Genomic DNA, 24,335 nt, shown 5'->3' on the forward strand with positions numbered 1-24,335 from the left:
ATGTCCTTCCTTCCAGGTGTTGTGAAGACTACAGTTCCCATTGCCCCTATTGACCACACTGGCTGTGGCTGATGGGAATTGTAGTCTACAATATCTGGAAAGTGTCGTGTGAGTAGTTCTATGATATATGATAAGCCCTGAGCATTAGATCTTTGGGTGCTAGCAACCCATAGGGGGTCCCTGAGGAAAGACAAGAGACTTAAATGAATTAAACTAATAAAAATAAGCTGCCCCCCCGGTGTTCTCTTTAACTGTGCTATAGCCCACAGGGTACCTACCTACTCTTGAGAAATTCAGCAGCCAAATGTGCAGAAGGCAGATAAAGCACATTCTTACCCTCTTTTATATTTTGAGATAAACTCCCACTTAAAAAAAATAAATGGTAACTTTATTGTGAAAGAATACGGTTGAAATGTTCCCTGGAGACATGCTGTAATCTGTAACGAGAAAGATGTGTGGTATGGAAGGGAGAGGAAATGTGTGGCGAGGGGATCACCTAAACAAAACTGCGCAACCCAAATATACTACACAACCTCTCATGTTTATATTTAGACCAGGGGTCCCCAAACTACGGCCCCCGGGCCGGATGCGGCCCAATCGGCCTTCCAATCCGGCCCGCGACGACTCCCGCCGCCCGCTGCCGCCGCCCGCTCTCACGGCGCGCGGCGCAGCGACGATCTAAAAAATCGGCAAAAAATCGCCGAAAATCCTTTGTGCGCATGCGTATGGGCCTCTCCCGACCCGGAAGAGGTCATTTCTGGTGCACTTCCGGGTCGGGGGAGGCCCATACGCATGCGCACAAGCGATTTTTGGCGATTTTTTTCCCGCCCGTGTGCGTGTGCGCATGCGCACGGGCGCGCACTCCCCCGCCCTCCGGCCCGCTGCGCGCGCACTCCCCTGCCCTCCGGCCCACCGCGCGGTCGGCGCGGCGGGCACCGGCCCGCCGCGCAGAAAGTCTGGGGACCCCTGATTTAGACTAACTGCAGTGGCCGCCTGACAGAAAAGGTCTCCATGGTGACCAAAGAGCCATTTTAAGGATTTCTGAGTGACAGCCTCCTGAAAATGTACAGTTCCATGCGAAAAGCTGTAGGCGTACGTTGTGCTCATTCTTTGCTAATATTTATTATAGTACGTTACTCACTTTACGTTACTCACTTCCATCATACTAATGAATCGCGACTATACACCAGCCACTGTATAATTAGGATAAATTTAACCCGGGGGAATTACCCTATTTTTCATTGAAATACAGGGTTTAAAAGAAGATGCAAGATTTTCCTGTGTTCCAGCTATGCCAAACTGGGGAGCTTTAGGATTCTGATTAAATCCCCTGCATTGGCGGGTTATGGAGGTGAACTTCTGCCAGGGCTCCACACCAGCTAATTGCCAGGGATTCACTTAGCTCAGAGGGTAGAAACAGTCTGGGTCAGGCTAGGGGAGAAGTCAGTAGAGAGCCAAAACCCACTGACTCCACTTCCTCCTCTCTTTGCAAAATCATGATGAGGCATGGGATTATAACTAACTCTACAGCCAAAGGTGGGCAGAGCTGTCTACCTGGCCAGGTCACCTGGCATAGTTATGATAGGCAATGCTTCCCTTTGAAGTCCTGATGGTTGGAACTTCACTGTGAATCACGGGGCTTTCAAACAGGTTTGATTTTGAAAGCTGTCCACAGAGATAAGGCCAGTGCTTTTTTCTGGGGAGAATGCAGGGGTACGCATACCCCTAAACATTTTGTGAATCTAAGTTTGGCTTCATTGAGGGGCAGTATTTCAATATGAGTAGGAAAATGAGAGTTCTGTACCCTTAAACATTTTTTAAGGAAAAAAAGAGCACTGGATAAGGCTATCATAGCCACCAGAGTGGCTGGGGGAACCCGGCCAGATGGGCGGGGTATACATAATAAATTATTATTATTATTATTATTATTATTATTATTATTATTATTATTATTATTATTATCAATGTCAAATACTCTTTGCTGCACATTCCAAGTGAGGATAGGGGTATGGCACTCAGGTCCTGCTTGCAGGTGGATTCCCAAAGGCATCTAGGTAAAGGTAAAGGGACCCCTGACCATTAGGTCCAATCATGACCGACTCTGGGGTTGCGGCGCTCATCTCGCGTTATTGGCCAAGGGACCTGGCGTACAGCTTCCAGGTTAGGCCCGGCTCTAGATGTAGTCCTGGTGACGCGGGGCCAGCAGTGGGGCGCTGTGTGGCAAAGCCTCCACGCCTCAGCGCCAGGGCACCCGACCTGCTTGAGACGGCCCTGTTCCAGGTCATGTGGCCAGCATAACTAAGCCGCTTCTGGCGAACCACAGCAGCACCGTTTACCTTCCTGCCCCCCACCTAAAAAAGGAAATAAATAATAATACTTAGCTAAAAGTAGAAATTGCAGAAAGATTTTGAAAGCTTTTTCTAAGCAGTTGGGGTCAAAAGGAAGTCCTGCCTCACCCCCCCCCCCCCAACACAACATAAGGCCTGGCTACCCCCATGTTTATACCCCATACATGTGAAAGCCTTACTCACTGACAGATGCTAATGTTGCTATGATGTGACCATCTGAAAACAAACCAGATTGTTCCAGCCCAGATTATGGCATCTCCTGGGAATACAAAAGCTGGTCGTCTCTGATGAATGTAGGCTTTTTCCGTTAGCATTAATGTAGGACTGAAAATCCCGATCACTACCGCCACTTTTGTTGTACCATTTTGTTTGTGTGCACCTTCTGCCACTTTGGGGAGAGGGAGGAAAAATTCGGCACATTTTCAGGGGCAAATGCAGTGGGAGCAGTTTCTTTAAGGTGAAGGTACCCACCGTCCCACCAAGCTAAGTCTGGCCTCACCCACTGGCCTCCTTGATTAAAACACTACCTGTCAGCTTCCTCCACCTTAATCTCCATGTTGCCACCAGGAAGGAGGTTGGGGAGAAAACAAGAATTAGTTGGCTTTGGCTGTCATTGGCTCTGGCTCCTGGCGGAGGAAGCGCTTCTTTGCCTTCTGAACCCACCAGGCTCAATGGGCATCAGCCACTACTGGGCAAATGGGCTTACCTATAATGATGCAAGATGGTTTCCTTAAGGCAGAGGTGGCCAACTCCCAAGAGACTGCAATCTACTCACAGAGTTAAACACTGGCAGTGATCTACCCCCTTTTGGGGGGGTTCAGGTCAAAGTTGTAGAAATTTTTTTAAGGAAGGCGGGAGGCCCATTTTGGGGGGGTTCGGGTCAAAGTTGTTGAGTTTTTTTCAAGCTGGCGGTAAAATGTTGAGCTTTATTTAGGGGAGCCACAGATGTTCAGCTTCTTTTGAGGGAGCCAATGATATCCCAGTGATCTACTGCAGACGACCACTGATCTACCGGTAGATCACAATCTACCTGTTGGACATGCCTGCCTCAAGGCATTCTTCCTTTTAGACAACCACACAAGAAACATTAGCCACTGCTTGAGCCTTCTATCCTACAGAAAGCCATGTCCAGACATAGTCTTGTTTCTAGGGAGATTCTTCCCGCTGCCTCCATTGGTACAATGGCTGTTTCTACCCATACTGCAAATGGCCAGTGCCAGCCTAAGACTTGCTGCTGCCTGTAATGAACCAGGTGCCACCCATTTTACATTCTACCTGTGGAAGCTAACTGAACTGGCAGCTGAAACTTACTTCAACACTGATGATGGGATGGCACCCTCCAATGTACCAGAATTAGGGGACCTAGGACAGGCTATGTGGCAACAGTGGTGAATGACTCGGGAGGAACAGCTAAGGGCTGGTACAGCTGCCCCAACCTCAGAGGCCTGAGGCAGTTGCCTCACTCTGCCTAACAGTTGGACTGGCCCTGAAGACTACTGATTGGCCTTCCAGTGACAAACCATTTTTTGCCCTTAAGGAAGAAACCTCTGCTTCCTAGTATCATAAGCTCTGACTGGTCTGAAAATGAACTGAATTGCCTCCCCATCCAGAAACTACCACAACAAGGCTTTAGATACATTTCCTTCCCCCTGCGTTGCAAAAAACAACACCAACAACCCTGATCTGGATACTTCTAGTTTGTGAACGGAACTGTACAAGTGGTACAACACACACACACACACCCCCAACTCACACTCCTCAATATTGCAGTAAATTCCCTATACAGTACAATTGATCTGTGATATTTCCTAATATGAAATCATAAATATCAAGGCACAGAAGCTCTCAGTACACTGTGCTAAGCATACAAATCAAGCCTACATGTTGCTGTGCACAACAACTCGATAAATAAAAGGATCACATTCAATACAGTGGTACCTCTACTTACGAATAACTCTACTTACGAATGTTTCTACTTATGAATGGAGCTCCGTCCGCCATCTTGGATGTGGTTTAGATAGGATTTTTTCTACTTACGAATTTTTAGATAGGGTTGCTTCTACTTACGAATTTTTTCTCCCAATGCATTCCTATGGGATTCAGCTTACGAATTTTTTCGACTTACAAATGTGTGTTCGGAACGCATTAAATTTGTAAGTAGAGGTACCACTGTATCCACAACTTGGAACAGATATGGATTAGCCAAGAGTCAAAGCACACAGCCATTCCTGCAAAGTGGTCATTTCCCTTCCGGCATAGTTGTGGTTGTACGAACTTCCATAAACTGCCATTTTGTGGGAAACAGCAAGAGTTAAGTTAGAGGTGAAAGCAAATGGATGAGAGCTTCCAGGGTTAGAACATAAGCAGGCTTTTGAATAACTCTGTAGCAGTGTGCAAAAACTTAAATGGATCAGGACCCGAGCACTTAAAGAAGGACCTCTCCTAATGCCAACTGTTCCATGCTCTCTGAGATTGGCTGGGGAGTCATGGCTTGAGATCATGCCAATAGACATGGCCCAGGGGTGTGATGACTTGAGACACGGTCTTCTCAGTGGCAGCACCCTGACAATGGAACTCCTTTTTGGGTGAAGTGGGATCATAAGGAAATAGGATGAGCCTGCTGGATCAGACCAATGGCCCACCTAGTCCAGCATCCTGTTTTCACAGCGACCACCCAGATGTCTGTGGCAAACACTCAAGCAGGACATGAGCACAAGATCACTCTCGCCTCCTGTGCTTTTCAGCAACTGGATCATCCTCCATATTGCTGCATTTCAGTTGTCAACTAAAAAAACAGGTTCCGTTTGCCTGGGCTTATGGAACATGATTTTTGGTATTATTTTAGCTGCACTTCTTTGAAAATATACTGAATTAGTAAATACAATTTCTGTTCTTGTTAATATATTGCTTACTGCCCTGGACTTCATCAAGAGGGGAAGAAGTATATACAGTGGTACCTCGACTTACGAACGACTCAACAACCGAATTCTTTGACTTACGAGTGGGGCAAATGGCCGCACGCTTATGAATTTCTCGACTTCTGAACGGAAAATGCGGCGGTTTTAGATAGGTTTTTTTTCGACTTACGAATTTTTAGATGGGGTTGCTTCGACTTACGAATTTTTCCGTTTCCAATGGCGCTTTTCGACTTACGAATTTTTCGACCTACGAAGGTGCCTTCGGAATGGATTAAATTCGTAAGTCGAGGCACCACTGTAAATATAACAAGTAGCGCCAAGTCACAGAGAAATGTATAAGTCTGGGGTTGCACTGTCAAATATATGAAAGGTTTGTACTACCCGTATCTAGACAGTGGTAGCCTAACATTTGTTGCCTACACGCTGGCAACTTCTAGGTTAGATTACTGCAATAAGTTGCATGTGGGGCTTCCTCTGGAGATGGTTCAGAAACTTCAGCTGCTGCAGAATTTGGTGGCTAGGTTGCTCCCCAGGGCAAGAAGGTTTGAAAATATAATGCCAATCCTGGCCAGACTGCACTGGTGGCCAATTAGTTTTTGGGCCCAATTTAAAATGCTGGTTCTGACCTATAAAGCCTTAAAATGGCTCAAGACCCAGCCTTTGGCTCTTCATTATCTCTGGCCTTCTTAAGTGGGTCGTCTTTTAAATTTTTATTTTATGCTAGCTTCAAGGTGGCGCTGTGGGTTAAACCACAGAGCCTAGGGCTTGCTGATCAGAAGGTCAGCGGTTCAAATCCCTGTGATGGGGTGAGCTCCCGTTGCTCGGTCCCAGCTCCTGCCAACCTAGCAGTTCGAAAGCACGTCAAAGTGCAAGTAGATAAATAGGTACTGCTACAAGCAGGAAAATAAACGGCGTTCCCGTGCGCTGCTCTGGTTCACCAGAAGCGGCTTTGTCATGCTGGCCACATGACCTGGAAGCTATACGCCGGCTCCCTCGGCCAATAATGCGAGATGAGCGCGCAACCCCAGAGTCGGTCACGACTGGACCTAATGGTCAGGGGTCCCTTTAAGGTACACATTTGATTCTTTATATATTGAAAGCTTCTCTGAGTTACTTTGGTTTTTTTTAAAAAAAGGCAACCAATAAATTTAATAAATAAATAAATAATATAATATAATTTGCAGGAACCAGCTTTCGATGTGCCACTTCACAATTCTCTTTTATAGATTTTGCATTAATACCCTAAAAGCAGAATCCAGTACACTGCAATAAATAATACACAGTTGGGTTGTCACAGGCTGAGAACAAACACTGGTAGATTTTTCAAGCACTTCTCCCCTTGGCTATCACATGTTCAGTGGTTTATTTTTTTATTCATTTATTCCCTTATATTTATATTCCACATTTATCCCATCAGAGAACCTAAGGCAACATACACAGGTGATCACCCATCCAGGAACTGACCAGACCCCGTCCTGCTTTAGCAAGGTGCTGGCTTCAAATGCCTTCAGGCTAAGCCCTGGGGCAGGCCCATGACTCACAAGTTGCTAGTTCAAATATGCTGAGTTGCCCTGTTTTTCCATAAAAGCCATATGCTAGATTTTCTTCAAGAAACCACAAATGGTAGGCAAATACACACAGCACCGGGGCCATATAATAGAAGAGTTAACGGCGGCCACTGTAATCTTTTTCAGAACTAATTCAATAACATGCACAAAAGCAGCATGAAACGGCTCTTGGCATTCATTTACTTCTTGTTTGAATTTGGTAAAGGTAATTAGTTACAATAAATTAAATCCAGCAGCCTCAATTATATGGCTCTCGTACATGCTGCGTGTAGGATTCAGCGGTATGACAGTCTGCAGTTTCGAATTGTGAGCTGAGCCACAGTCTGCAAGAAGTCTGTTAAGCCATTCTCATTCTTCACAGTCATTTGATTGACAAACAAACAAACAAACAAACAAACAAACAAACAAATAAAGGGGTGGATGGAAAATATTTCTCTTTCAACATGCCTTCCAAAACCTTTTCCCAAGTTGCTATGCATCTTGGATTTGAATTGATTTCATGTATGTACTATGATGTTTTAAACCAGGCATCCCCAAACTGCGGCCCTCCAGATGTTTTGGCCTACAACTCCCATGATCCCTAGCTAACAGGACCAGTGGTCAGGGATGATGGGAATTGTAGTCCAAAACATCTGGAGGGCTGAAGTTTGGGGATGCCTGTTTTAAACTGTTCTTATATTTGCAGCTTTTTTTTAAAAAAATAATGTAATAGTTTTAACTGTTTTGTATATGTAACTATTTTAGAGCTCCAAAACATGCATTTTGGGGTGCCGTGCCCGAAAGAAGTTTTTCGAAGGGAGAAAACAGGTTGTGAATTCATGCAAAACCATGATAAAACAAAACAAAACGGGAAGATGGCGTCTGGGAAGGTGGTGTGTCAGATTTTGGCTTCAAAGTGCTGGAGGAGATGGTTGCAATTCCCAGAATGGTTTAACTACCAGTTAATTCCTCTTCTAATGGAGCTCTGGAAATTGCAGCTCTATGAGGGGAATAGTGGCCTCCTAACAACCCTCAGCACCCATAACAAACTACAGTTCCCAGAATTCTTGGGGGGGGGGCTGACTGCTAAAGTGGTATCACAGTGCTCTGAACATATGGTGCGGATGTGGCCTGATGTAAACCAGTTTAATAGTAATTCCTTCCCCCCAAGGAATCCTGGAAAAAAAATACTTTTGTGTGAGAGAGGTTGGGGATCTCTAAAAGAACTGACCGAACCCAAAGGTTGCTCATCAATGGCTCCTCCTCATCCTGGAGAGTAGTGACTAGTGGGGTGCCACAGGGTTCTGTCTTGGGCCCAGTCTTATTCAACATCTTTATCAATGACTTGGATGATGGGCTTGAGGGCATCCTGAGCAAGTTTGCAGACGACACCAAATTGGGAGCAGTGGCTAATACCCCAGAGGACAGGATCACACTTCAAAATGACCTTAACAGATTAGACAACTGGGCCAAAGCAAACAAGATGAATTTTAACAAGGAGAAATGTAAGGTACTACACTTGGGCAAAAAAAATGAAAGGCACAAATACAGGATGGGTGACACCTGGCTTGAGAGCAGTACATGTGAAAAGGATCTAGGAGTCTTGGTAGACCACAAACTTTACATGAGTCAGCAGTGTGATGCAGCAGCTAAAAAGCCAATGCAATTCTGGGCTGCATCAATAGGAGTATAGCATCTAGATCAAGGGAAGTAATAGTACCTCTGTATTCTGCTCTGGTCAGACCTCACCTGGAGTACTGTGTCCAGTTCTGGGCACCACAGTTCAAGAAGGATACTGACAAGCTGGAACATGTCCAGAAGAGGGCAACCAAAATGGTCAAAGGCCTGGAAACGATGCCTTATGAGGAACGGCTTAGGGAGCTGGGTATGTTTAGCCTGGAGAAGAGAAGGTTAAGGGGTGATATGATAGCCATGTTCAAATATATGAAAGGATGTCATATGGAGGAGGGAGAAAGATTGTTTTCTGCTGCTCCAGAGAAGCGGACACGGAGCAATGGATTCAAACTTCAAGAAAGAAGATTCCACCTAAACATTAGGAAGAACTTCCTGACAGAGCTGTTCGGCAGTGGAATTTGCTACCAAGGAGTGTGGTGGAGTCTTCTTCTTTGGAGGTCTTTAAGCAGAGGCTTGACAGCCATATGTCAGGAATACTTTGATGGTGTTTCCTGCTTGGCAGGGGGCTGGACTGGATGGCCCTTGTGGTCTCTTCCAACTCTATGATTCTATGATTCTAACTCCGTAGATCATCAGCATATTACAATCCTCAGGATTCTTTGGAGGGAACCATGAATGTTAAACTGCTATATAACTGATAAATAAGTCTGCAGTGTAGCTATGCTCTATGAGTGCAGAAGGGGGAAGAAGTTCAGTGACTTCAAGGGATACATCTGATAATCAGCCCTGCAAATCTCTCCTGGAACCTTGGGAGCCTAGTTGTGATTTATATTACGGCAAACTCTGCTGTGACTGTTCTCAGATCGACTCTGTTTAACTTCACTTGGGAAAAGAACATGGGGAAATAAATATTTTATTGCAAGAAGTTCTGCTCTGCCTGAATCCTGTTAATGTTAGGAGGTTTGAAAGCAGGCGAGTTCCAATAAGCTCTACTGAAGCACTGGAGGGCATTGCTGTCATGTGCTTTGGTAAATAAGATTTTGGAAGTCATATCAGCTGCGAATAGAAGTCTCTCTGTAAAGCAATGCGGTTAGATCTCTTTGGAATTGTGTTTTCATTTATTTATTTATTGCAGAATGGTTATAGCTCTTGTGCTAAGAAGAAGAGTTTTCGAGAGATTTCATTTAGAGTGAGGTTGGGGCAGTGGGAGAAGTGCCCGTATATTCCGGCGTATAAGATGACTGGGCGTATAAGACGACCCCCAACTTTTCCAGTTAAAATATAGAGTTTGGGATATATTCGCCGTGTAAGAAATATGACCCGGCATATAAGAAGAAGAAGAGTTTGGATTTGATATCCCACTTTATCACTACCCGAAGGAGTCTCAAAGCGGCTAACAATCTCCTTTCCCTTCCTCCCCCACAACAAACACCCTGTGAGGTGAGTGGGGCTGAGAGACTTCAGAGAAGTGTGACTAGCCCAAGGTCACCCAGCAGCTGCATGTGGAGGAGCGGAGGAGCGAACCCGGTTCCCCAGATTAGGAGTCTACCGCTCTTAACCACTACACCACACTGGCTCTCGACTTTTGAGAAGATTTTCCTGGGTTAAAAAGTAGTCTTATACGCAGGAATATACAGTTGTTTATCTCCTTGACCTCTGATGGGAGGCCCTCTGCCTGGTTCCCTGTAGCTTTGCTTCTCGCAGTGAGGGAACTCTAGTCATATGACTAGAGTGTGGAAGAAGATACAGTGGTACCCCTACTTACGAATTTAAAGCGTTCCGAATGCACATTTGTAAGTCAAAAAAAATTGTAAGTCGAATCCCATAGGAATGCATTGGGAGAAAAAAATCGTAAGTCGAAGCAACCCTATTTAAACATTCGTAAGTAGAAAAAATCCTATCTAAACAGTATCCAAGATGGCAGACGGAGCTCCATTCGTAAGTAGAAACATTCGTAAGTCGAGTCATTCGTAAGTAGAGGTACCACTGTATTTGGCTTGTATTTGTTGATATTAAAGCATATGTTGGTTTCTGACATGGCTGCCCAAAGTCTGACCTAGGAATATACGAACCTCTCTCAAACCAGTCCAACATTCATTTGCACTTCCATCTGGTATTTTCTTTTCCTCTGTGACTGGTTTATCTTGCACAAGTCTTTTCTTTGTTTCATCAGCCTAACTGATAATTTGAGGGCTCTAAACTGGCCTCCCCAACTTCAAACAGAGCATTTTTCACAAATAGCTACATAATTGCAACAATCAGCGGACATAATCCAGCCAACACCAGTAAGTCCCACCAAATTTACATCAAAAGGGCTTAATTCTGGGCGGATCGTCCCCGTTTTCTTCTTCCTGCACATAGCAGCACAGGGTGAAAAGGCATGTGTGCTGCACATGTTGGATGTGATCCACTGGGTACACAGAGGACCTGGCGAAATAATCCCCCTGCGCTTTGGGTGATTGCAGTTTAAAGCTCTGGCAGAGATTTATTTGCACTTTCTGCACTTCGACAGTGCAGCATTGCCATTAGGAGGGTTCGTTAACTTTAAAGATTGTCACAGATATCGGCAGCAGTTGTACGTCTTCCAGTGTGGGAGCCTCGGCTCATTGAAAACAATTACTGGCAGTGAAATGGAAGCAATAAACTGAAGAAGCACAGAAGCAGTGTGTGTGTGTGTGTGTGTGTGTGTGTGTGTGTGTGTAATTAACTTCTCCTGACATGTGGCATCAAGCCAGCTACGCTATCACTCAGAGTATTGATCAGTTCCATATTTGCCCCATGTGTCCACTAAACCGTCCTCTATCATTTCCAAAAGTGAGCCCAGACATGGCAGTAATGGCCAGTTCTGATGTAACCAACTAAGCTTACAGTGATATTCCTGTTATGAATTCTGGGCTGTGCCATTTAAAATGGTACAGATTGCAGCTTGGGGGGTGGTGGGGGTGGTGATCATATTTTTAATGGTTCTTGCATGTGTAGCAAATTAGAAGAAGTACTTCCTTTTACCTACCTTGAATCTTCCAGCATTCAGATAACCCTTGGTTCTAGTCAGTGCTTTTTCTGGGGGGACACAGGGGAACGCATACCCCTAAACATTTTGTGAATCTAAGTTTGGCCTCATTGAGGGGCAGTATTTCAATATGAGTAGGAAAATGAGAGTATCCCCTAAACATTTTTTTAAAAGCACTGGTTCTAGTAATTTGACAGAGGGAACAAAACCTCAGTCTACACTACTTTCTCCACAACTTACACCTCTATCATGTATGCCCCTTATTTATCTTTTTTTTCTAAATTAAGAAATCCAAATTAAATTATGAAATCCAATCCCAGTTATTATTTTGCTTGCTTGACCTGGTTTTACAATAATAATAATAATAATAATAATAATAATAATAATAATAATAATAAATTTTTATTTATACCCCGCCCCCCCAGTCAAAAACCGGGCTCAGGGCGGCTGACACCAACAGAATTACAATAAAACATAAAAACAATTAATTAAAATACAGATTAAAATACAGTATTAAAATTTAAAGTGCAGCCTCATTTCAAGTAGGCCATAAATCCAAGCCATGAGGGAGGAAAACACAGGGGTCAGGCTGAGTCTATCCCAAAGGCCAGGCGGAACAGCTCTGTCTTGCAGGCCCTGCGGAAAGATGACAAATCCCGCAGGGCCCTGGTCTCCTGGGAAAGAGCGTTCCACCAGGTTGGGGCCAGTACTGAAAAGGCCCTGGCTCTAGTAGAGGCCAATCTAACCATCTTATGACTCGGGATCTCCAGAATATTATTATTTGTGGACCTTAAGGTCCTCTGCGGGGCATACCAGGAGAGGCGGTCCCATAGGTACGAGGGTCCCAAGTCGCATAGGGCTTTAAAGGTCAAAACCAGCACCTTAAACCTGATCCTGTACTCCACCGGGAGCCAGTGCAGCTGGTAAAGCACTGGATGAATGTGATCCCGCGGCCAGGACCCTGTAAGGAGCCTCGCCGCGGCATTCTGCACCCGCTGGAGTTTCTGGGTCAGCTTTAAGGGCAACCCTGCGTAGAGCGAGTTACAATAGTCAAGCCTGGAGGTGATCGTCGCATGGATCACTGTGGCCAGATCGGGGCGAGAGAGGTAAGGGACCAACTGCTTGATATGGCGGAGATGGAAAAATGCCACCTTTGCTGTGGATGCAACCTGCGCCTCCATGGAAAGGGAGGCGTCAAAGGTTACACCCAAACTTCGTTTTGAGGTGCAGCAACAAGAGCTGAGCACAATATCCTAAGTGTGCTTGAACCACAGATTTCTGCACTTTGATATTATGATACTCACAGCTTTTAGAAACCTAAGTGCACAGCATGAAATGGATCTACCATAGCCACATGCTTATTGACACTCTCAAATGAGAAGCGGAGCCCTTCTACGTGTGATACGTTTCCCTTCTGAGAGGGGAAAAGGTGGTGGTTTAAAACAAGCAGAAAGGGTTTAGGAAATGGAAAAATACGGAGAGGAAGATGCCAATTTTAAACAATGACAGAGGTTTGAAGAAAGCAGGAGTGGAAGGACACTGAGGTTTTTAAATAAGCAAGCAAGCAAGCAAGCAAACAAACAAACAAACTTCAGTTTTAACAATGAGAAATAGCAGAGACAGCTGCAACAAAAAAGCTAATACCAGAAAGTTAACACAAGAGAGCTCTTCCCAACCCCCTTACAGAATTGTACTCAAACTTTGATTTAAACCACCACTTTCCCTCAGTGCTCCTCTGCTTGCTCTATTCAGACTTCTGCAACTATTTGCACTGCCATTTCCTCTCAGTGTTTCTTCATTCCTGCTTAATTCAAACTTTTGCATTGTTTAAAACCAGCACAAGCAAAAGAGCACTCTCCTCCCCTATGGCAGCAACTGATATTCAGAGGTATTACTGCCTTGACCATGGAAGAAGAGCATAGCCATCATGGATGGTTATTAGCCACTGATAGTCTTATTCTCTGTGTATTTGTCCAATCCTCTTTTTAAGTCACTCAAGTTGGTGGCCATCACTGCTTCCTATGGGAGCAAGTCATAGTTTAACAATGCGCTGCCTGAAGAAGTACCTTCTACCACCTGAGTCTACCATGTGCCCGATTTGTAAAATGGCTGCAGAATCCATTCTGCAGGACAGCTTTTGAGCAAACTACACACATGATGTACTCTGCTGAAATGTCCATGAAACTATATGATGTATTTTGCTGAAATGCTTTCACGGGTTTCCATATCCACAGGAAAAAAGTGGCTAAAGATATCCCACAAACTAATACAACTGGGCTCTCAAAACAACAGGAAAAGTGTACTGCAACTGGTTATCTCAATGCTTTGCAAATCACCGTATTGTTTCGTTCCATAAGTCGCACCTAGTTTTTAAAGCAGGAAAACAAGGGGAAAAAAATATTCTGAATCACACCCTCCTCAAATACAAGCGCAATTTCTTACCTGAATAACAGCAGCTTGTATATACTGTATCCCAAGGGAATATCTTTTTGCATACCTTCAACTGTACATAGATATACATGTCATGTTCAATGCTCTATAAGTCACTTACATTTATAATCATATTGTACTACTTTGGCTATGTGTTTAATAAAATATTGAATTATTGCATTGTGAAAAATGAAGATTATGGTGATAAGTGAAAAACATGAATTGCAAAAATACTAGAGCTTACAGAACAAAACTGACTTCAGATATGAAATCAGCATTGAAAGAACATATAAGAACAGTTGAAAAATCTTATGCAACAGAATATTTTTTTTAAAAAAAATCACCCCACAAGACGCATTTGCTCCATAAGACACACAGACATTTCCCCTTACTTTTTAGGAGGGAAAAAGTGTGTCTTATGGAGTGAAAAATACGGTATGCATTTTTCATCTTTACTTTGCAAGGTTCTCTCTCGCAGCAGGTAGCACAGATACTGTTAAGTGGGGCATGCAAAACTGACAAACGTACCAGGGAAAAGCAATTGGGCAAGGAAGCATAAACAATAAAACAATAATATTGTTATAGTTTTGCACCTAACTGTTAAAATGCCTTTTGTGCAAAGAAGCTGAGCACTGCAGAATGGGAAATGGATTGAATCTGATACCACCCTTGGGGACAGACAATTACCATTTCCATTTTATAAACATGGGCAATTCATTGCGTATGCATTCCTTTGCAAATGTTCAAATATCCAGGTATGCACCAGACATTTTCCTGCAAAGAAATATAAAAAAAGGTGTTTGACCTCTTAATTACATCCCTGCACTGAATCTTTGTTTTGGTGTTGAGTTTTTATTTTTAACGGCTAGTTAGTGGGTGGAAATACTCCTCTGATTGTTGTTCATGTGCAGTTAATGTTTTCTATCACTGTTATGGGGGAGAGTGTTTTGTTTTTGGCCATCACCCATCTGAAGTCAGAGGTGGTACAGGCCAGAATTAACATAAGAGACATACAGTGGAACCTCGGTTTATGAACACCTCGGTTTATGAATTTTCAGGTTATGAACGCCGCGGACCCATCTGGAACGGATTAATTCATTTTCCATTACTTTCAATAGGAAAGTTTGCTTCAGTTTATGAACGCTTCAGTTTATGAACAGACTTCCGGAACCAATTACACCCATGCTTCAGTTTATGAACGCTTCAGTTTAAGTACTCCACGGACCCGTCTGGAACGGATTAATTCACTTTCCATTACTTTCAATGGGAAAGTTCGCTTCAGTTTATGAACACTTCAGTTTATGAACAGACTTCCGGAACCAATTGTGTTAATAAACCGAGGTACCACTGTAATAAGAAGAGCCTGCTGGATCAGCCAATGACCCATCTTGTCTAGCATGCTGTCCTCACAGCAGTTAACCAGATGCCTATGAGAATCCCACCAGCAGGACCTGAACACATCAGCACTCTCCCCCTGCTGTCATTTCCAGAAACTGGTATTCAGAGGCATACTGCCTTCGGCCGTGATGCAGAGTACAGCTATCACGGTTATTAGCCTCCATAAATTTGTATAATCCTCTTTTAAAGTCATTCATGTCGGTGGTTATCGCTACCCCTCATGGGGCTTGACTATAGTAGTTTAACGAAGGTGAAGTGGAAATATCTCTTTTTCAGCCAGGCTCATACTGTCGGAACAAGCTCACTGAAAGTCTTCAGGCAGTGGACACTGAACAGCCACCTGTTGCTCTAGCAATGGAACTCCAGTATTGACTAGAGCATTGGGCTAGATAGGTAACCTACAAGGCTCCCTCCAACTCTTATGTGATGTGTGATTGTGTGAAATATGCAAAACTGAGAAAGAACCCCACGCTCAGAATGGGCAGGATAGTTTTAATCAGAGCTTCCACATCGCATGGTTAGGCAAACTAAGGCCCGGGAGCTGGAGCTGGCCCAATCGCCTTCTAAATCCAGCCCGTGAACGGTCCGGGAATCAGCATGTTTTTACATGAGTAGAATGTGTCCTTTTATTTAAAATGCATCTCTGGGTTATTTGTGGGGCCTGCCTGGTGTTTTTACATGAGTAGAATGGGTGTTTTTATTCTTAATGCATCTCGGGGTTATTTGTGGGGCATAGGAATTCGTTCACCCCCCCCCCAAAAAAATAGTCCGCCCCCCCACAAGGTCTGAGGGACAGTGGACTGACTGCCGCCCTGCTGAAAAAGTTTGCTGACCCCTGGTGTAGCTCCTCTCAGCCTTTGCTCTGTGTTAGCAGAGCACTGGATTTAATTCTATAAATAATCAATGGGAAGCAAAAGTGCAAACGTTGAAACATTAATGAGACAGAGTGCCCAGTGAATGATAGGCAGCAGAGCTGAAAAGCACATATTTTCCCAGCATTGGAATGATGCCACTGGGGACACAGAAGGATTTGATAAAATGGGAGGAGAAGCCTTCATCGAAACAAGGCACAATGCACCCAGTGTGCGAAGTTCGCCTGCAATGGACCAAGGTTGCTTGAGTAGCCAAGCGGGCAAGAGTGAGCTGCAACTGAAGAGGTTCCTGGTTCAGATTCTGCCTTTGCCACAAGCTCTCTGAATGACAATTGTTAAGCCATTTATAGGTGACCCTGGTGACCACCTACGGTGCCTGTCACGAGTTTTTCTGCTCAGCTATCCACACAATAGCTGAAGCAAATAATGCAAGCCATTCATATTGAATGAAAGTACAGATTAAGGAGCCTAGCACTTATTAGGTTCTATGACGTGGATAAAACGTGTGTGCAAAACATGCACCAAAGTCTGATAATGCAGGGTTCCTGGTCACACAGAGGCTTCTAGCTGATTTCAGCTGATCATAATGAGAAGGACTCTTCAGACCTTCAGGCTAAACTAGTGAAGGTTTGGGGAGGAGGGGACATAGCTGGCACACAGGAGGTGTTGTGGCAGAAGCAGCATACCCACTGGGCTCTCTACACCAGCGTTTCTCAACCGCTGTTCCGCGGCACACTAGTGTGCCGCGAGACGCTGGCTGGTGTGCATCGACGTGCGGCAACGAGAAGGGCGATTTGCATTGTCATGTGCCTGACGGCCGCCAATAGGCAACACTGACCCGCCAGAAAGCAATATTTCTCCTCCTCTTTCCCAAAGCTCAGTGCAAATGAGCCTGGCGGCTGCCAATACACATCACTGACCCGCCGGAAAGCAATATTTGGCAAGTGTTTCTTACAGTCATAATTATAATATAGGGCGGCACAGAGTTAAATTTTTTAACTTTTTTAATGGTGGTGTGCCTCGTGATTTTTTTCACGGAACAAGTGTGCCGTGGCCCAAAAAAGGTTGAGAAACACTGCTCTACACACACATTTAATCCTCCTGTGATGAAGCTGAATGTCTGAAGAGGGCTAGAGAGACAACCCCTCTCCATAATCGTTCGAGCATCTGTTTAACTAAGTTTTAAGATTCTTGACTTGGTTTATTTTCTTGCCCACTCTGAATCCCTAATTCTAGGGAATTCCAGAAAATGATTTCGCCGTGATTAACTTAAGTCTGACATAGGCTCCATTTATTCTGTTCTCCCAATGTTTCTGTTTCTGTTAATTTCCACATTATATTCACACTTTCACATGATGTAAAACCCACATACAGAAATATAGCGGAATATAGTGCATGTTTAGCATTCTTTTCTGCATTCTTTGCTTCTGGAAAGGTATCTCATTGCAAATGACATGGAAAGGAATGCCCCGCAATACCCAGCTATGTTTCTGGAATGGACTTTTACTTTTACAAATTAACAGAGAAACATCAGGAAAATGGAACAAACTGCCATGAGTATACAGCCTTAGACTGGAATCCTTGCTTTGAGCACTCTTTTTCTTCATTTTGACTCTCACTGGACTCCACTTTAATAAAGCCTTCCTTTCTATTTATCTTTTCTATTGGATTTATATTGACAGCAAGGTTCTCCATGCCTACCTCTGATATTTGGACAAAGCATAAAGAAGGAAATGTATAAATCTTCATTCTGTCTTCTCTCCCCCCCCCACCTTTTTAATTACACCTACAATTCCCACACCTCTGCCCTTCTCAGAGTCCGAAGTCTTTCGTCTCTAGAGCTGCCTTTGCAATTATCCACTAATTTTCCATTTGTTATATTTTCTTAAGAAATATAAATTTATGGGGAAACTCTGACTGTGTGTCTGTTGCTCGAAGAACACATTATAAGAGCACTCAGCTACCTAGATTAAACAGTCTGAAGTTAATTGTGCCATTCTGTTTTATATTTGGAAAACATGCTTTTTTAATGGGCAACCTCTACTGCACAGGCAGCAGTCTGTCCTGTGCTGCCAACTAACAGAATAGAGCTAAGATTACATTGGGAAATGGTTCTCATAGCTAGCACATTTGAGCAAAATTCTCCAATCTCCTTTGTGTTTCGGAAGACCTTATTCCCTGAAGATGGAGAAGAGACAGCGTTCAGATGTGGAGTCCCAAACAAACCCCATCCATCTTCTTTGATGCATCTACTGGGAGCTTGTTTTCCCATTTCCTACCAGAAAGAGTAAACGGACCCCTGACCATTAGGTCCAGTCGTGACCGACTCTGGGGTTGCGGCACTCATCTGTCATTATTGGCCAAGGGAGCCGGCGTACAGCTTCCAGGTCATGTGGCCAGCATGACTAAGCCGCTTCTGGCGAACCAGAGCAGCGCACAGAAACGCTGTTTACCTTCCTGCCAGAGCAGTACCTATTTATCTACTTGCACTTTGACGTGCTTTCGAACTGCCAGGTGGGCAGGAGCAGGGACCGAGCAACGGGAGCTCACCCAGTCGTGGGGATCTGAACCACCGACTTTCTGATCGGCAAGCCCTAAGCTCTGTGGTTTAACCCACAGCGCCACCTACGTCAACGTCAACTTCAACTTCAACTGCCGCCAACTTCAACTTCCAGTTGCCCTGGAACTGCAGAAGCAAGGGAAAAGGGGACCCTCTGGCCCCATCCATCAGCCAGTTGCGATTCAAGCAAGAACACCAACAAGGGAAGACCAGCCTAGCCTGAACTTGATTAAATTGCTTGTAGCTCATCTCTTTGTTTTGGCCCTGAAGACTTGATCCTTCATTCCCTTTTGTGTCATTTCATTTTAGCTTGTAAGTCAGGTGGTAAGGCCTGTCTCTCTCTCTAACTGATGTGAGTCACTTAGGGAGACTGTAACTGTCTGAAGTGCATGAGAGAAATATAGAAAATAAAAAGATAAATAAAAATCTGCACAAGAGGGATATTTAATCATACTGCTTTGTCATACTATGACATTGCAAGAATTAAGAACATATACTAGAGAGCCTTCTGAAATCAGAGTGCAATGGAAATTTCCCCTGATGAAGAGTCGAATTTTGCTTGAAAAGTGTTGGGCTTTAAAACAACACTTTCTAGAATAAATATGCTCTGTCAAGTCTGCTTCTGACTGCTGGTATTCTGCCCTGTACAGAACATAAAATTATTCCATCCCTACCCAGAAGACTTATAAACTGGCATTAGACAGGGATGAAAGGAGAGGAAGAGATTAGGGAGAATCAGATAGCAGGGGAGCATCAGCAAGCAAGGGGAGACAAGAGAGGTTAAGCTCAAAACTTTGCTGAAGAAATCAATTTTCGGAAGGTCAGTGAAGCAGAAGGGGGGGCGGGGTCTCCAATTTGTATAAAACCAGTGGCTACTCTAGATATAGGAAGAAGCCGAACCATTAGAGGAGATTGGGAAAGGTACAAAGGTCCCTTCTCAAAATTCAACTTTTCCAGGAAGCGTTTCAATCACCTCCCTAGTGCCTGTTGTACCAAGCAGAAGCACTGTGATTGAAGCCATCACATGTTCTTCCCTTGGCTACCCAGGTCTCCATTTCACTCCTCCTTCGGTTGTTTCTGAATTTCTATTTTAGATTTCAAGCCCCTTGATGCTACTTTCTACCTGCTCTTTGTGAAACATCAAGTGCATAGGTGGCGCCCTCTAAATAATAACAATGACACAAGTTTTCTGTGTGGCACGCAGAAGAAAGGCAGCAATTAAAATACAGTATAGATAAATACAGAAAAAATATGATTCAAACACTGATATTTTTTTTTTACTGCTACCCAAACATCCTTAACACAGTCACTGTTCTTAATACAAATTACACCATCAAGGTATCTCAGTAGACCAAGCTTAGAATCACACAACATTCAATGCCTGGTTATCTCAAATATCTTCAGAAGTCAAGTATTTCTTGCCAACTTTATTTGTACCCCACAGGAATTAAAAAGTAATATACTGACACATTCCTAAACCTTCTTAAGCTTAATCACATCAAACCTGGCAATTTATAATGGATTCATTATGTGACCACAGCACGGAGACGGTCACTCAAGTTGGACTGTACCCTGTTTCTCATATTTTAAGACATACCCATAAAATAAGCCATAGCAGGATTTTTAAGCATTCAAGGAATATAAGCCATACCCCGAAAATAAGACATAGTGATAGGCGCAGCAGCAATGCCGGCCACGGCAGGAGGAGGAGGAAAAAAAATAAGACATCCCTTGAAAATAAGCCATAGTGTGTTTTTTTGAGGAAAAAATAAATATAAGACATGTCTTATAATATGAGAAACACGGTAGTGAGTGGAGTTGAAGCTTTTAATGTGAGAACTAGAAACTTGACACTGACGTCAACAACAAAAACGCAAAATATTCTCAAAATCAAATTCATGATGGCAAGCCAGAATTTGTTAGGAAACTTGCATCTGTTCCTACAGAGCAAGTCTCTGAGATATTTCACAGTCACAACAGGAACCCGGCTGCCAAGTTCACTATCCATATTTCCCATTTGTTTCTATTCCAAATTTGACTTACCAGTCTTGCACAGCATTGAAGGATTCTTCATTGGTGATGTCATACATTAAAATGAAGCCCATTGCACCCCGATAGTAGGCTGTTGTAATTGTCCTATATCTCTCTTGACCGGCTGTGTCCTAAAACAATTAAATATAGACAGTTGTGATTACAAGTTGTCAAAAGTATTGGGGGTTTTTAAATTAAAAAAAAAACAGCAATCATACTTCCCGCTTAGAAGCACCATTTTGGCAAGTAAGCAGTATAGAAATTATATTTTATATAAACCAGGCACCTGATTTCATAATGACAGTGAAAATTAGAGATTCACAGAGCGGTGTGGGCCTGTTTAAAAGGGGCCTTCAAACAGCCCCACCACTGCTGTTTGAACTTCTGGTTTTTAGCAGTTCAAAGAGCCACAATGGGAAGAAGACATGGTTTCCACTGAATGGAAACCTCCTCACTGAGCAAGTGGGAGCTCACTTTAAGCTTCCAAATGTTCTTTTGAAGCCCCACTTACCTGCCTCATGTACGACGTCAGCTGTAGGGCAGTGGGTGTGACTCCCCCAAAATGGCCTCCCTGGGCAAATGAGGAGGTTTGGCCCACAAGTTCAAGGTCTCTCCACCTCATGTCAGTTTACATATACAGTGAACAAACAGCTTTGTGAACCATATGCCTTTATATCAAACCCATTCTCCATCCCTTCCTCCATTACTTGTGTTCACTCTCAAAAATTGTTACATGGGTATAATCAAGGAAGGAAATTCTCAGCATTGCCCATAGTTCTGCAGCTCACATCAAAAAGAAAATTTTCTTTCATTTCAGTTGGTTGTTGGACAGGAAATCTTCCTGGTGGATTGTACCCAGAGAATGTTAACAGGGTGCTTAAGCTTCATTTATTGTGCCAGTTGTTAAACAAACCTCAATTCTCTTTTGATTGTTTCCAAACACATTCAAACTCTATAATATTTTGTTTCAAGAAGGATCGCCGTGTTAGTCTGTCGCTGCAAACACCACAGTATTGTGGCAGCTTAAAGACTAATTTAAGCACAAGTTTTATAAGCAAGAACGATTGTGGGTTTAGTCTTTATGGTGCCACAAGACTCTAAAGTATTTAATATCACTAAAATGATTTCAGTTAATAATGTGCTAATATTTCCCTGAACAATCTTTCTGCACAGTTTTTATCCCTTCTGTTGCTTTCATTATGCCTGACTTTTATGCAAATGAAAAGCATGGGATAATCCATTTCCATATTTCATTTACATTTCTTGCTGTAAAACAATGTTGGTGTTCCTCATTAAACTGCAATTTGAGCCCTATGTAAAAACCAATTCGTTTATCAATTCAATCTTGCTTGCTCACTGGTCCTAATTTACCCACTGATCAGATTAGCTTTAAATCCAAAATGTAATGGTCTGCCTTTTAGCCCAGAGTCACTTTCTAAGCAAAATCTACCAGAACAAGCCTGGCGAATATTGATAAAAACTTGACCTATTGTTCCATGATGGTGTTACCATGGCAATCCATCTTCTTCCTGGATGAACAGGGGGAAATACATAAGGATCTTCGATGGAGCCTTTTCATTTGCTCTAGTACCAGCTAGGAATATATGAAATAGTTTCAAATATGCTTGCACTATGGTGGCTGTTTGATAGATATCCTGCAGTAATGATCCATGCGCATCCATGGTGGTAACAAACACATATTTATAGTCAGACACAATAGTGTTTACTGAAAAGCAAGTCCCACTGTGTTCAGTGGTGATAACTTCCTTTTATATATGCACTGGATTACGGTCTGGAAATCTGATCCCATAAATGCTTACTTAGGAGCAAGTTGTCCAAGTTTAATAAACATCATAACCCCCTACTTTCAGCAACCAGAAACAGCATAACCAGACACAGGAGTAAGCATGGACCAATGATACCAAATAGTATGGGAAACAGCCTTACTAGAAAAATTAACCAATAAACTGAAACTGACACGGGGACAAATAGAAGAAGATGCCTTCACCCCTGTAAGGCTCCCCTTTATCACACACACAGCCCAACAAGACAACGACAAGAATCCACCAACAGCATACAAATCAATCTGGCTAACCTGATTCAAAAACACACACGTACCCCAATCACACATGAAAACAAAGACCATCAGAGCCAACCACAAACAAACAACCACACCCTAGGCCAACCTCAACCTCTCTCACCACCAAAGGAACACAAGCGAATAGCAAAGAGAACCTGCACAAGCGACACTGACACAAAACCCCACACATACATCAAGGAAAATAGAAACATCGCCAGCCGACCCCACCCCCACCCACTATGGCCCCCCTCCACCTCTCCTCCTCCTTTTCTTCCTAATGTAACTCTAATGTCTCAACAAATGAAACTGGCCTGTAGAAAATGTAGCTTGAAAAAGAAACATTGCATATACCTCTGTAAACCAAGAAATCTTTAATAAAAAATACTTTTTTTAAAAAAAAGAGTAAACTAGATGACCCTTGGGTGCTTCGAACTCTATGATTCTATGAAATGTGCACAGGACTGTTGCCTTGGTGGGACCGTGAATCAACCTGAGTTGCACAGGTTGCCAGATCTGAATCAGCCTGCAATTTCCATTTTTTCTCATGACATTGTCCTAATATCAGAGCTGGAGCGCGCTGCATTCACATGGCAGTTTATTCTGTTTCCCAGACATTTCCTCATTGATTTCCATATTGTATTTAAGTGATCATGTGACGTACAGTGGAACCTCGGTTTATGAACACCTCGGTTTATGAATTTTCGGTTTATGAACGCCGCGGACCCATCTGGAACGGATTAATTCACTTTCCATTACTTTTAATGGGAAAGTTCGCTTCAGTTTATGAACGCTTCAGTTTATGAACAGACTTCCGGAACCAATTACACCCATGTTTCAGTTTATGAACGCTTCAGTTTAAGTACTTCGCGGACCCGTCTGGAACGGATTAATCCACTTTCCATTACTTTCAATGGGAAAGTTCGCTTCAGTTTATGAACGCTTCAGTTTATGAACAGACTTCCGGAACCAATTGTGTTCATAAACCAAGGTACCACTGTAAAAGGGTTTCTCAAGAAACAAGAGGATAGGTGTGTGTTGTGGCTAATGTTGTGTGTACATGCCAGTGGTGGGAACTCACTGGACGCAGAGTGAGGGGGGTGGTGTACAGATGGGAATTCGTGTGCCAACCCCCAAAGTACAGATAGGGATCCATGTGCCAACATTCCTACATGCTAGAAGAAAGATCCACAGAGAACTAGTTTGTCCATAAGAAGGGCATCCTAAATCCCTTCACTTGGACCACTGCAATGGGCTCTATGTGGGGCTACCTTTGAAGGTGACCTGGAAACTACAACTAATCCAGAATGCGGCAGCTAGACTGGTGACTGGGAACGGCTGCTGAGACCATACAACACCGGTCCTGAAAGACCTACATTGGCTCCCAGTACATTTCCGAGCACAATTCAAAGTGTTGGTGCTGACCTTTAAAGCCCTAAACGGCCTCGGTCCAGTATACCTGAAGGAGCGTCTCCACCCCCATCGTTCTGCCCGAACACTGAGGTCCAG

The 24,335-nt window shown here is 43.6% G+C and overlaps 1 protein-coding gene across 3 annotated transcripts in view; it reads right to left on the reverse strand.

Moving 5' to 3' along the window:
* Positions 1–24,335, reverse strand: part of RAB3C (RAB3C, member RAS oncogene family) — a 112,485-nt gene that overhangs the window by 44,856 nt on the left and 43,294 nt on the right. For all 3 annotated transcript variants that reach the window (XM_060280283.2, XM_060280282.2, XM_088652732.1), the window contains exon 3: positions 20,762–20,880. In XM_060280283.2, the coding sequence (XP_060136266.1) occupies positions 20,762–20,880 (119 nt within the window). The remainder of the gene's footprint in view (positions 1–20,761; positions 20,881–24,335) is intronic.

The sequence above is a fragment of the Zootoca vivipara genome, chromosome 10 (genome assembly GCF_965207765.1).
Source record: "Zootoca vivipara chromosome 10, rZooViv2.hap1.1, whole genome shotgun sequence".
NCBI lineage: Eukaryota > Metazoa > Chordata > Lepidosauria > Squamata > Lacertidae > Zootoca > Zootoca vivipara.